Raw genomic sequence first — 12,478 nt, 5'->3', positions numbered from 1 at the left:
TATCATCACCACCATCATCATCATCTTCACTGTCATCATTTTCATCATCATCATCACCCTCTTTATCATCATCACCCTCTTTATCATCACCACATCATCATCATCATCATCTTCACCGTTTTCATTATCATTATCTTCATCACCCTCTTTATCATCATCACCATCATCATCATCATCATCATCATCATCTTCACCGTTGTCATTATCATTATCTTCATCACCCTCTTTATCATCATCACCCTCTTTATCATCACCACATCATCATCATCATCATCTTCACCGTTTTCATTATCATTATCTTCATCACCCTCTTTATCATCATCACCCTCTTTATCATCACTACCCTCTTTATCATCATCATCATCATCATCATCATCATCATCATCATATCACCATCTTCACCATCATCATCACATCATCATCATCATCATCTTCACCGTTGTCATTATCATTATCTTCATCACCCTCTTTATCATCATCACCCTCTTTATCATCACCACATCATCATCATCATCTTCACCGTTGTCATTATCATTATCTTCATCACCCTCTTTATCATCATCACCCTCTTTATCATCACCACATCATCATCATCATCATCTTCACCGTTGTCATTATCATTATCTTCATCTTCCTCTTTATCATCATTACCCTCTTTATCATCATCATCATCATCATCATCATCATCATCATCATCCTATCACCATCTTCACCATCATCATCACATCATCATCATCATCATCTTCACCGTTGTCATTATCATCATCTTCATCACCCTCTTTATCATCATCACCCTCTTTATCATCACCACATCATCATCATCATCATCATCATCTTCACCGTTGTCATTATCTTTATCTTCATCACCCTCTTTATCATCATCACCATCATCATCATCTTCACTGTCATCATTTTCATCATCTTCATCACCCTCTTTATCATCATCACCCTCTTTATCATCATCATCATCTTCACCGTTGTCATTATCATTATCTTCATCACCCTCTTTATCATCATCACCATCATCATCATCTTCACCGTCGTCATTATCATCATCTTCATCACCCTCTTTATCATCATCACCCTCTTTAACATCATCACCATCATCATCATCTTCACCGTCGTCATTATCATCATCTTCATCACACTCTTTATCATCATCACCATCATCATCATCTTCACCGTCGTCATTATCATCATCTTCATCACCCTCTTTATCATCATCACCCTCTTTATCATCATCACCATCATCATCATCTTCACCGTCGTCATTATCATCATCTTCATCACCCTCTTTATCATCATCACCCTCTTTATCATCGTCACCCTCTTTATCATCATCTTCACTGTCATCATTTTCATCATCATCATCACCCTCTTTATCATCATCACCCTCTTTATCATCATCACCATCATCATCATCATCATCATCTTCACCGTCGTCATTATCATCATCTTCATCACCCTCTTTATCATCATCACCATCATCATCATCATCATCATCATCATCTTCACCGTCGTCATCATCATCATCTTCATCACCCTCTTTATCATCATCACCCTCTTTATCATCATCACCATCATCATCATCTTCACTGTCATCATTTTCATCATCTTCATCACCCTCTTTTTTTTTTTTTAACTCTTTATTTATGTTTCTTTTTCTTACATCCAAACAAATTACAAAGAAAGCCCCCATAAAACAAATACTGAACAGGTGGGGGTCAACACCTTACTGTAGGAGTGCTCATCATGTTTATCTTTCTCTTCCGTGTGAGCGTGTCTATGCTTCACCTATTAGTCCATCTTATACTCAGTCATTTGGCGAGACTTATACGCAGTCCATTTCTTCCAGCGGATTATAAACTTTCCCATTTGCAGTCTCATATAGTGGGTCATTTTCTCCATGATAAAGATTTCCTCCATCAGCTTCCACCAGTGCTCGAGCCTCGGGGGGTCACTCTTCAACCAGTTCCTTGTTATCACCTTCTTACATGCCACTGTCATCACTTTGAACAGGTATGAGTCCCCGTCATGAATACATCCCGCCGGCCATAGCCCCAGATACAGCAATCGTGCGTCTGTAATGATTTTATAATTCAAAATGTCCTCAAATATTTTTACCATGTTTTCCCAAAATGGTTGAACCTTTCCACATTGCCAGAAGATGTGAGAGTGATTGGCGTTCATGTGGCCGCAAAGCCTCCAACATTGTTGAGGCTGCCCCGTCCATTTACTTTTAAGTTGCGGTGTGATAAAGAATCTCACGAGGTTCTTCCATCCATATTCCCTCCACTGTCGTGAACTAGTTGAAGTATGTTGTACTCGGCACATCGAGTGCCACTCATCCTGAGATATCTCTATCTGCAGTTCTGATTCCCACTTTTTTTTTATGTATTGAGAGTCATTTCCATTGCATCTTTGCAAACATTTGTATATCTTTGTGACGACCTTCGTGGGTAACGTTTTATGAGCACCTGTAATCAATCTTATTAACTCATTCCCCTCCTGAGATAATGAATTTCTAATCTCTGAATTGTAGAAATGTCTCAATTGTAAATATCTGAAGAAATCCCCGTTATCCAGATCAAATTCCCTTTTCAGTTTGTTAAATGTTTTAAATTCTCCCCCCTCTGTTAGCACGTGCACTGCTGTGATTCCCCTATCTCTCCACTTCTCAAAGGTGTTATCCAACTTGCCAGCTCCAAAACTTGGGGAGTATGATGGCCAAATCAATTCCTTATTATCTCCCATAATTTTGTATTTGATAATCGTATCCCACCAAATCTTTAATGTTGTGGATATTATGTGATTATGACTGCTAGAATTTGTGGAGGTCTTCTCTCCTAGTTTTGTTTGTGGGGGTTGTGTGTCGTAATTGAGCTCTATTTTCTTCCATTTGGCCTGGTATTCTGTGGAGCACCAACATATTACATATCTGAGCTGTGCTGCTATATAATATTCCCTTAGATTTGGGACAGCCAGCCCTCCCTCATCTTTCCTTAGCTGGAGCGTTTTCAATTGTATCCTAGGTTTCGACCCTTTCCAGATAAAATTGCTCATTTGTTTTTCCCACTTGGTAAATTGGACATTTGGGACGGTTACCGGGAGAGAGAGAAATAAATACATTACCCTTGGAAGGACATTCGATTTTAGCACTTCAATTCGCGAGCTGATGTCTAACCCCAGGGTCTTCCATTCTCTTAGGTCTTTAAGTATCCTGTTATTTAAGTCCTTATAATTGATCTCATATAGTGCGTTGAGGTCTCGTGTTAGGTAAATCCCTAGGTATTTCATTTTGTCTGCATCCCAGTTGAGTTTGAATTCCTGTCTGCATGATTGTGAGGGCCTGAAGTGCAAAGTCAGTATTTGGGTTTTTGTGATATTGAGTTTGTATCCCGATTTACTGCCAAATTCTTTTAGGGCCGCCATAAGTTTTGTGAAAGTGGTGTCCGGGTTTTGAAGATATATTATCACATCATCCGCATAGAGTCCTATTTTATGTTCATTCTGTGCTATTGTCACCCCCTTCAGCTCCTCATTCTCTCTTATGTGTTGCGCCAGCGGTTCAATGAACAGTGCAAAAAGGTAAGGGCTCAGACAGCAACCCTGCCGCGTTCCCCTGAAGAGTTCGAATCTATCCGAGAGATTTCCATTTATTTTGATTCTGGCCTTTGGCCTGTTATATAATGCTTTTATGCAATTTATAAAAATGTCGTTAAAGCCCATTCTTTTCAGGACCTCAAACAGGAAAGCCCAGCTGACCCTGTCAAAAGCCTTCTCCGCGTCTAAACTTATTAGCGCTGTGGGAGTTTTATGTTTATTGACTTCGCTGATTACATGTAATGTGCGTCTTATATTGTCCTGAGTCTGTCGCCCTTTTATAAACCCCATCTGGTCTTCGTCTATCAGATCCGGGAGGAAGAGTTCCAATCTTCTGGAGATTATGGATGTGAATAATTTGTAGTCCACATTTAAAATCGAAATGGGGCGATAAGAGTTGCAATATTCCTTATTTTTCCCTTCTTTTGGCAGGACCGTAATTATAGCCTCTTCCCACGACATAGGGCTTTTAGCATTCTTTAGCGTCCAATTGAATGAGTCTAATAGCTGTGGGGAAAGTTCCTCTTTAAAAAATCTTGTACCATTCATTTGGATAGCCATCGCTTCCTGGGCTTTTGTTTGATTTCAGCCTTTTAATAGCTCTATCTAGTTCATCCTTAGTAATTGGTGCATTTAAGATTCCATTCTGAAATGTTCCAATGGAGGGGAGATCGAGTTTTTCCAAATATTCTTCTATTTCTTTGTTTTTGGTCATTTCGGGCTTCGAATATAGTGTCTTGTAGTAATCTAGAAATATATTTAATATATCGTTTGGGTCGTAGCTTAAGTTTTTAGTCTTTGAGTTCCGAATTTTATTGATTGTGTTCCTCATTCGTTGTGTTCTCAAGCGTTGTGCTAATATCCTACTTGCTTTTGGGCCCGATTCGTAAAAGATTTGCTTAGTGAATCTCATTTTCTTTTCTATCTCTTCCCTTGATAATTCTAATAATTGTTTTTTAATGTCTCCAATGCTTTTTCTTAAATCCTCACTCTTATCTCTGTGCTGTAATTTTTCTAATTCCCTAAGTTGCTGCTCCAATTTATTTTGTGTTAACTTCTTCTCTTTTTTCCACCAAGACATCCTTGATATTAAATTATCTCGCATCACTGCTTTGACTGTGTCCCATATAATTGTTGGCTCTATTATCCCATCTTTATTGTTTTTTATACAGTCCTGTATTTCTTTTTTAATGTCTTGTACTGCGGATGCCTTATTGAGAATGCTGACATTCAATTTCCATTGTGTGCGTTTATTTTGTTGTTCTAATTTTATTATCATGCTCACCGCATTATGATCAGAAATTTCTGCTGTCCCAATTTTACAGGCCTGCACCCGGTAAACATCATAATTATTTATCAGGAAATAATCGATTCTCGAGTGTACTTTGTGAGCTGCTGAGTAATGAGTAAAATCCTTCTCTAAAGGGTGCATCTTCCTCCACACATCACATAGCCCAAATTCTTTAATCATATTATCAAGTTTTCTAGATCTATTATTTCTACTTTTTTTTGTGCTTGTGGTGTCTCTAGCTTTGTTTAATATTGTATTCCAATCCCCCCCACTAATCAAGATCCCCTCACTGAAGGATATAATTCTATCCATTAATGTTTGCAGAAATTTCGGGTCCGCCTCTGGGGGAACATATACATTCACCAGTGTTACCACCGTTCCGTCAATTCTCCCTTTAGCTAAAACATATCTGCCATCCTTGTCTCTCACTTCTTCCATCAACTCAAAATTAACCTTATTAGATATAAGTGTTATTACACCTCTTCTCCTGCTATTTTTGCCTGAGCTGAAGAATGAGTTCTTATACCCCAAATTCTTAAATTTTTCATGTTCGTTCTTTGTCATGTGCGTCTCTTGTAAAAAAGTCACCTGCACATCCTCTCTCTTCAGCTTTGTTAAGACTCTACTCCTCTTAATGGGGTTACCCAAACCGTTCACATTTAAAGTCATTACTTTCAAATTAGCCCGCCCACTCATTCCCTATGTACCGCATATCTGTAGATCCCTCAGTAAAAGCAACAACCACAGTAAGTTTAAATAACAAAAATGCTAGGGTCAGCAACCTTATAACCCTCTGACCCAGCTGTGCAACTTTAAAACCAAAACCAACAATATGAACAAAAATTAATCCTGGAACTCCCACCTTGTGGAAGGGATGCTTCTCCCTCCCTTTCCCCGTTGGAGGGTATAGGGCTAGTCCTCCCCTAATGGGCCCTATATAAGGTTTGGCACTTGCCTTCATCCTATCTGTCCAACTCATCTTCTCCTCCCGGTGCCGCTCTCCCCTTCCTCTCACCGTATGAGGATTTCTCCCTTCCCATTAGAAGATAATGAATTTCCTGCCTTTTTCCAAATTATTTGTCTCCTGGTCTCTGGTATCCTCTCAGCCTGTCCTTCGCCCTTTGTGCTGCCGATGATTCGCGTTGCCGTTTGGGGGGGGCTCGGCGCCAGCTAACGATCTCCTGCAGGCGGGCTGCGATCTCCTCCTCTTCCGTCGATGCTGCCGGTGTCTCCGCGCTTAAGCCTCTTTTTTGCAGCTCCCGCCCCGCCTCGTATGCGTTGCCGTATACTCGGGCTCCATCCTCCCAGTGGATCCGAATGCTTGTGAATGGGGTCTGGAATCGAATCCCTCTTTCCTTCAGCGCTTTCTTGATCCCTTGGTACTCTCTGCGCTTTTGGGCCACCTCTGTTGCGTAATCATGATCAAAATAGATGTTCTTATCCTTTACTTGAATCGGGCCTTTTTTCCAGGCTTCTTTTAGAATCCGTTCTTTAGTCGTGAACTCCTGGAAGTTTACGATGATTGGCCTCGGTTGCGCGCTGCGGAGAGTGGATGCAAAGACTCTGTGAGCTCGCTGAATCCGGAGATCCAGCTCAGCGGGTAGGGCCAGCTTGCTTTTCAGAAAGTCTGTTATGTATTGGTGCATCGATGTCCCTTCCTCTCCTTCAGCCACTCCAAAAATCCTAATATTATTCCTCCTCGATCTGGACTCCAGATCAGTCAGCTTATTTTGGATATTCCTTTGCCTTTTACTCCATGTGACCATCGCCTCCGTTAGCTCCACTGTGGCGTCCTCTACCAGCCCCACTCGGCTCTCCACCTCATCCACTCTCGATGTCAGTCCCTGCATCTCCTCCGCGATGTTATCGAGTTTGCTAGTCAACTCCTGGCGCAGGGAAGTGATGTCCTTCCGCAGATGTTCATTGTCTTCTCTCAGGTCTTTTTTAAGTCCCTCCAGGGCTTTCAATAAATCACTCGAGGTCGCGCTAGCTCCGTAGCCGGTGCTAGCTAGCTCCGCAGTGCTACTAGCTTTTGTTGCCGCGTTGTGTTTGTCCTGTGTTTTAGGCATTTTTACTTCTTGTCCTCCTCTTTTGCTTCTGTCCCCTTTCAATCGCGTGTTTTGCTCTGTTTAGTCTATCTAAATGCGAGTTTCTTGGGGTTTTATCCTTTTTATTTCGGAGAGCAGCCACCAGGCACGTCTACCCTACTCCATTTTCCCGGAAGACCTCCTTCATCACCCTCTTTATCATCATCACCCTCTTTATCATCATCACCATCATCATCATCTTCATCACCCTCTTTGTCTTAATCATCATCTTCATCACCATCTTCACATCATTATTATCATTATCATCATCATCATCATCATCATTATGTTCATTACCCTCTTCATCATCATCATCATCATCATCACTCTCTTCATCAACATCCTCCTCATCATCATCTTCACCATCATTATTATCATCATCATCTTCATCATCATCATTATCACCCTCTTCATCATCAACATCATCACCATCACCCTCATCATCACCATCATCACCATCACCCTCATCATCATCATTATCATCACCATCATCATCACCCTCTTCATCAACATCATAATCATCATCATCATCATCGTCACCCTCTTTACCATAATCTTCATCTTCATCATCATTATTATTATCATTACCCTCTTTATCATCATCATCATCATCATCATCATCACCACCCTCTTTATCATAATCTTCATTTTCATCATCATCATTATCATCATTACCCTATTTATCATCATCATCATCATCATCATCATCATCATCATCATCATCATATCACCATCTTCACCATCATCATCATCATCATCATCTTCACCATCATTATTATTATCATCACCATCTTCTTCATCATCATCATCACCATCATCATCATCATCATATCACCATCTTCACCATCATCATCATCATCTTCACCATCATTATTATTATCATCACCATCTTCTTCATCATCACCCTCTTTATCATCATTATCATCTTCACCATCATTGTTATCATCATCACCCTCTTCATCAACATCATCATCTTCTTCATCTCCCTCTTTATCATAATCATCATCTTCATCATCATTATTATCATCATCACCCTCTTCATCACTATCATCATCATCTTCACCGTCATCATTATCATCATCTTCATCACCCTCTTTATCATCATCATCATCATCTTCATCACCCTCTTTATCATCATCATCTTCATCATCATCATCATTATTATCATCATCACCATCTTCATCACCGTCATCATCATCATCATCATCATCATTTTCACTATCATTAGTATCATCACCCTCTTCATTACTATCATCATCATCTTCACCGTCATCATTATCATCATCTTCATCACCCTCTTTATCATCATCATCATCTTCATCACCCTCTTTATCATCATCATCTTCATCATCATCATCATTATTATCATCATCACCATCTTCATCACCGTCATCATCACCCTCTTCATCATCATCATTTTCACTATCATTAGTATCATCACCGTCTTCATCATCATCATCATCATTTTCATCATCATTTTCACCATCATTATTATTATCATCATCACCATCTTCACCATCATCATCATCATCATCATCATCACCATCATTATTGACCCAACTCAACCTTTATTTATAACACGGGCGCTACCCCTGGCCACTCCTGCAAAAATTGCTCGCCACCCCAGCAAAAGCCAGTTTTAATAAATCATATTAATGTTCAGTCAAACCATAAATTGATCTTGTTTATTCAAGACATAATTGTAAAACAAAATAAAAATAATACAATTAATCAGTTAAGAAATAATCAGAATTTTAAAAAATACACGTGTTTCTGCTGCTCACCCTTTTAAAATGTTTTTATCTCCATAGTTTTTTGTGAATACAGCAACAGGTGAATTACCCTAAAAAATACATTTTTAAATTAAATTTAGAATAACATTATAAATAACTGAAATGTATTTTCTGAAATGTTTGTAAAATTGAAGTTAATTGTTTTGGATACGTACTGTTTTTTAAATAAAAACTTATACGGGAGCAATGCAGCATATCGCTGAACACTCCCAGAGTTACCACAAGGACCAATTTGGTGTGGCACCCCAAAAATGTCTTTGGCCCATCTGGCCACCCCTATCAAAAATTTCTGGAGGCGCCCCTGAGACATGAAGCATGCCACCAAGGTGCGGTACATCAGTAAAATAAAACAATGTGAGAATTACAGAATAAGAGCATGTTGAACATCAGCAGGAGCTAACCCACAGAGTTACAAGCCAGATCACAAAGTAGGTCTTCAGACTCATTTTAAAACCCGCTACTGATGGAGAGAGCACTGTTAAGATAAGTGCGTTACATAGTTTAGGTCCTTCTACCGAGAACGCCCTATCCTCTTTATCTTCAGCCGAACTCTGGGAGCCAAAAGCAGCGGCTGGTTCTTGGAACGAAGTGCCCAAGCAGAAGCATATGGCTGCAACATCTCTATCAAGTAGGTTGGACCCAACCATTCAGTGCCTTAAACACCATTAAAAGAAGCTTAAAATCGACAGGTAGCCAATGCAGACCAGCCAGAATTGGTGTCACATGATCAAAATTTCTCTTGCCTTCCAGGAATCTCGCTGCAGCATTCTGAATGAGCTGCAGGCGAGCTACAGTACCCTGAGTTACAGTAGTCGAGGCGCGAGGTAATGGAGGCATGAACAACATCACAAGATCCAATCCTGACAGAAATGGCTTCACTTAGACAAGCGTCTTAAAAGATAAAAGGAAGAGCATACCGCAGTACTAACATGGGCATCAAAGCAGATTGCGTTGTTTATCTTCACGCCTAGATTGACTGCAGAAACATTTATGTAGGAATGTTAATGCCCACAGTCCACCTCAGGAAAATCACAGCATCTATTTGGTCCAAACAATGATGCCTCTGTTTCATTTCCATTGAGACACAAGAAGTCTTCAAGTTCTGTCAAACAGTCCATGAAATTCCTATCAAGTAGTCTCCAGCGCCATCCAAAGGTAGACGTAAATCCTTAAGATGGAAGTCAATTCCATACTTCCTCACAATGTCACCCAGAGGGAAAGTATGAATTGAAAACAACAGGGGACCCCGTATCGAACCATGCGGGACACCCTAAGACAGATACGAGAAGGTGGAAGAAAACCCATCCACCCTCACACAAACCATGGAGATAAGATCTAGACCAGCTCAAGGCCTGACCAGAAATCATCACTTAGTGTCCAAGACGATGGAGCAGCACTTTGTGGTCCGCTGTATTTATTATTTAACCAGATGGCGATCTTTCTCCTTTACAACAACTGTATCAACAGCTGCTGTGAGATCCAACACTGGATCACCCCCATCAGCTGCTAATTAAAAGCCTTCATCGGTGCAACATTTTAAAACCTCACTGGAAGATCTCTAAAATATTGAATTTATTAAAAAGTTCAGTAGTAGATTTGGACACATTTTTCTAGCACCTTATTCACAAAAGGAGTTTAGAGATTGTCCTGTAATCATCTGGCAGCGAAGCATCCATCCCAGGCTCCTTTAGAAGAGACGAACCGTCTTTAAAATCTGTTGGCACAAAACCAGAAGCCAAACTGCTGTTTTGCAGCGATGCAACTGCTAAACTTCCCAAAGCAGAAGTGGGGACAGAACACCCTCCAGTCCATGGGTTTTTGCTCCTCTACCAGCCTAGCTAAGTCATCTAGCGAGACCGGTGGAAAAGAGCTGCAGGTACAGGTCTGCACAAGGTTGGGATTAAAGGCTGTCTTTGCAGATTTAACAAGTTGCTGATAGGATTGCCACCTTTTCCTTAGGGCAGTCAGAGATACATGCAGCTTGTCCGTTATCCACCACCACCACCACCACCACCACCACCACCATTCTGCAGCGACTAAACAGTCGAGGGAGTTTAAGTGTCTTCCACAGTGCCTTAGAGCCAATATGCTCCCTGTCCAACATTATCAGTGTTAATGTGGGTCACTGAGGCGTCTGCTGTCCAGAGGCAGCATGCTTGTGTGATGATGTCATGACCCCCCCCCCCCCCCCCACCACCACCACTGTGGGTCTGCCCCCAGCAACTAAACAGCAGAAGCTAGAAGCTTCTGTCTCTTCCTGTTAGACAGCCGCTGCTGGAAAACCCCAGAGGTGTCCCCTCAGAGGGTGGATGGAGCAACTGTTGAAGCCTATAACCTAATGCTGACATCTAGTGGCCACTCTGTGAACTGCAGCTAACCCAGACTGAACCCTTTTCTGTCCCCAGTCCTCTGTCCATCCCCTGGTCCCCCTTCTCCTCTACAGCGACAGACACCTGCCTCTCGAGTCTCCGTACAGCCAGCCAATCAGAGAGCCTGCTGTCGAACAGGCTGACCCTTTCCTGTGGACGCGCTCATGTTTCCATGGCAACAGTGTCTCCAGGTGTGCCGGAGAGGGTCCAGGCCATTCTTAACTGTTTAGGAACAAGGATCAACCATTTACCTGGTTATTTGCCTGTTTACCTGGTTATTTACCAGTTTGCTCACCCGTTTACCTGGTTATTTCCGTTTACCTGGTTATTTACCAGTTTGCTCACCTGTTTACATGGTTATTTACCCGTTTACCTGGTTATTTGCCCGTTTACTCACCCATTTACCTGGTTATTTACCAGTTTGCTCACCTGTTTACATGGTTATTTACCTGTTTGCTCACCCGTTTACCTGGTTATTTACCCGTTTGCTCACCCATTGACCTGGTTATTTACCCGTTTACTCACCCGTTTACCTGGTTATTTCCGTTTACCTGGTTATTTACCAGTTGCTCACCTGTTTACCTGGTTATTTACCCATTTGCTCACCTGTTTACCTGGTTATTTACCCGTTTACCTGGTTATTTACCCGTTTGCTCACCCATTTACCTGGTTATTTACCTGTTTACTCACATGTTTATCTGGTTATTTACCTGTTTACTCACCCATTTACTCACCGGTTTACCTGGTTATTTACCTGTTTGCTTACCTGTTTACTCGGTTATTTACCTGTTTACTCACCTGATTATTTATGTGTTTGCTCACCCGTTTACCTGGTTATTTACCTGTTTACCTGGTTACTCACCTGTTTACTCACCCATTTACCTGGTTATTTACCTGTTTACCCACCTGATTATTTACCCGTTTCCTCACCTGTTTACCTGTTTCCTCACCTGTTTATTTACCTGTTTACTCACCTGGCTATTTACCTGTTTACTCACCCATTTACATGGTTATTTACCTGTTTACCCACCTGTTTATTTACCCGTTTACCCACCTGTTTATTCACCCATTTACCTGGTTATTTACCTGGTTACTCACCCATTTACCTGGTTATTTACCTGTTTACCCACCTGATTATTTACCCGTTTCCTCACCTGTTTACCTGTTTCCTCACCTGTTTATTTACCTGTTTACTCACCTGGCTATTTACCTGTTTACTCACCCATTTACATGGTTATTTACCTGTTTACCCACCTGTTTATTTACCCGTTTACCCACCTGTTTACTCACCCATTTACCTGGTTATTTACCTGGTTACTCACCCATTTACCTGGT

The 12,478-nt window shown here is 41.1% G+C and overlaps 1 protein-coding gene across 1 annotated transcript; it reads right to left on the bottom strand.

Annotated features, from left to right (window-relative positions):
* Nucleotides 1-118: 118 nt before the first annotated feature.
* LOC139062091 (coiled-coil domain-containing protein 1-like) lies at nucleotides 119-9,084 on the bottom strand. Its single transcript, XM_070542406.1, has 5 exons — nucleotides 8,994-9,084; nucleotides 7,913-8,038; nucleotides 7,133-7,623; nucleotides 1,003-1,624; nucleotides 119-794 (listed from the first exon to the last, which is right to left on the bottom strand). Exons 1-5 carry the CDS (start codon nucleotides 9,082-9,084, stop codon nucleotides 790-792), a joined length of 1,335 nt encoding a protein of 444 aa, XP_070398507.1. The 3' UTR covers nucleotides 119-789.
* Between the last annotated feature and the right edge of the window lie 3,394 nt (nucleotides 9,085-12,478).

This window comes from Nothobranchius furzeri, chromosome 2 (assembly GCF_043380555.1).
Source record: "Nothobranchius furzeri strain GRZ-AD chromosome 2, NfurGRZ-RIMD1, whole genome shotgun sequence".
NCBI lineage: Eukaryota > Metazoa > Chordata > Actinopteri > Cyprinodontiformes > Nothobranchiidae > Nothobranchius > Nothobranchius furzeri.
This window is presented reverse-complemented; position numbering and strand designations above follow the sequence as displayed.

What these genes read in the sequence shown, in the direction of transcription:
- LOC139062091 (XM_070542406.1), bottom strand. Translation starts at nt 9,084, where the DNA reads ATGTCTCAGGGGCGCCTCCAGAAATTTTTGATAGGGGTGGCCAGATGG. An exon ending in ACACCAAATTGGTCCTTGTG is followed by an intron (nt 8,039 to 8,993) that starts GTAACTCTGGGA and finishes ATGACGGTGAAG; the next exon opens with ATGATGATGATAGTGATGAA. An exon ending in GGGTGATGATGATAAAGAGG is followed by an intron (nt 1,625 to 7,132) that starts GTGATGAAGGAG and finishes AAAAAAAAAGAG; the next exon opens with GGTGATGAAGATGATGAAAA.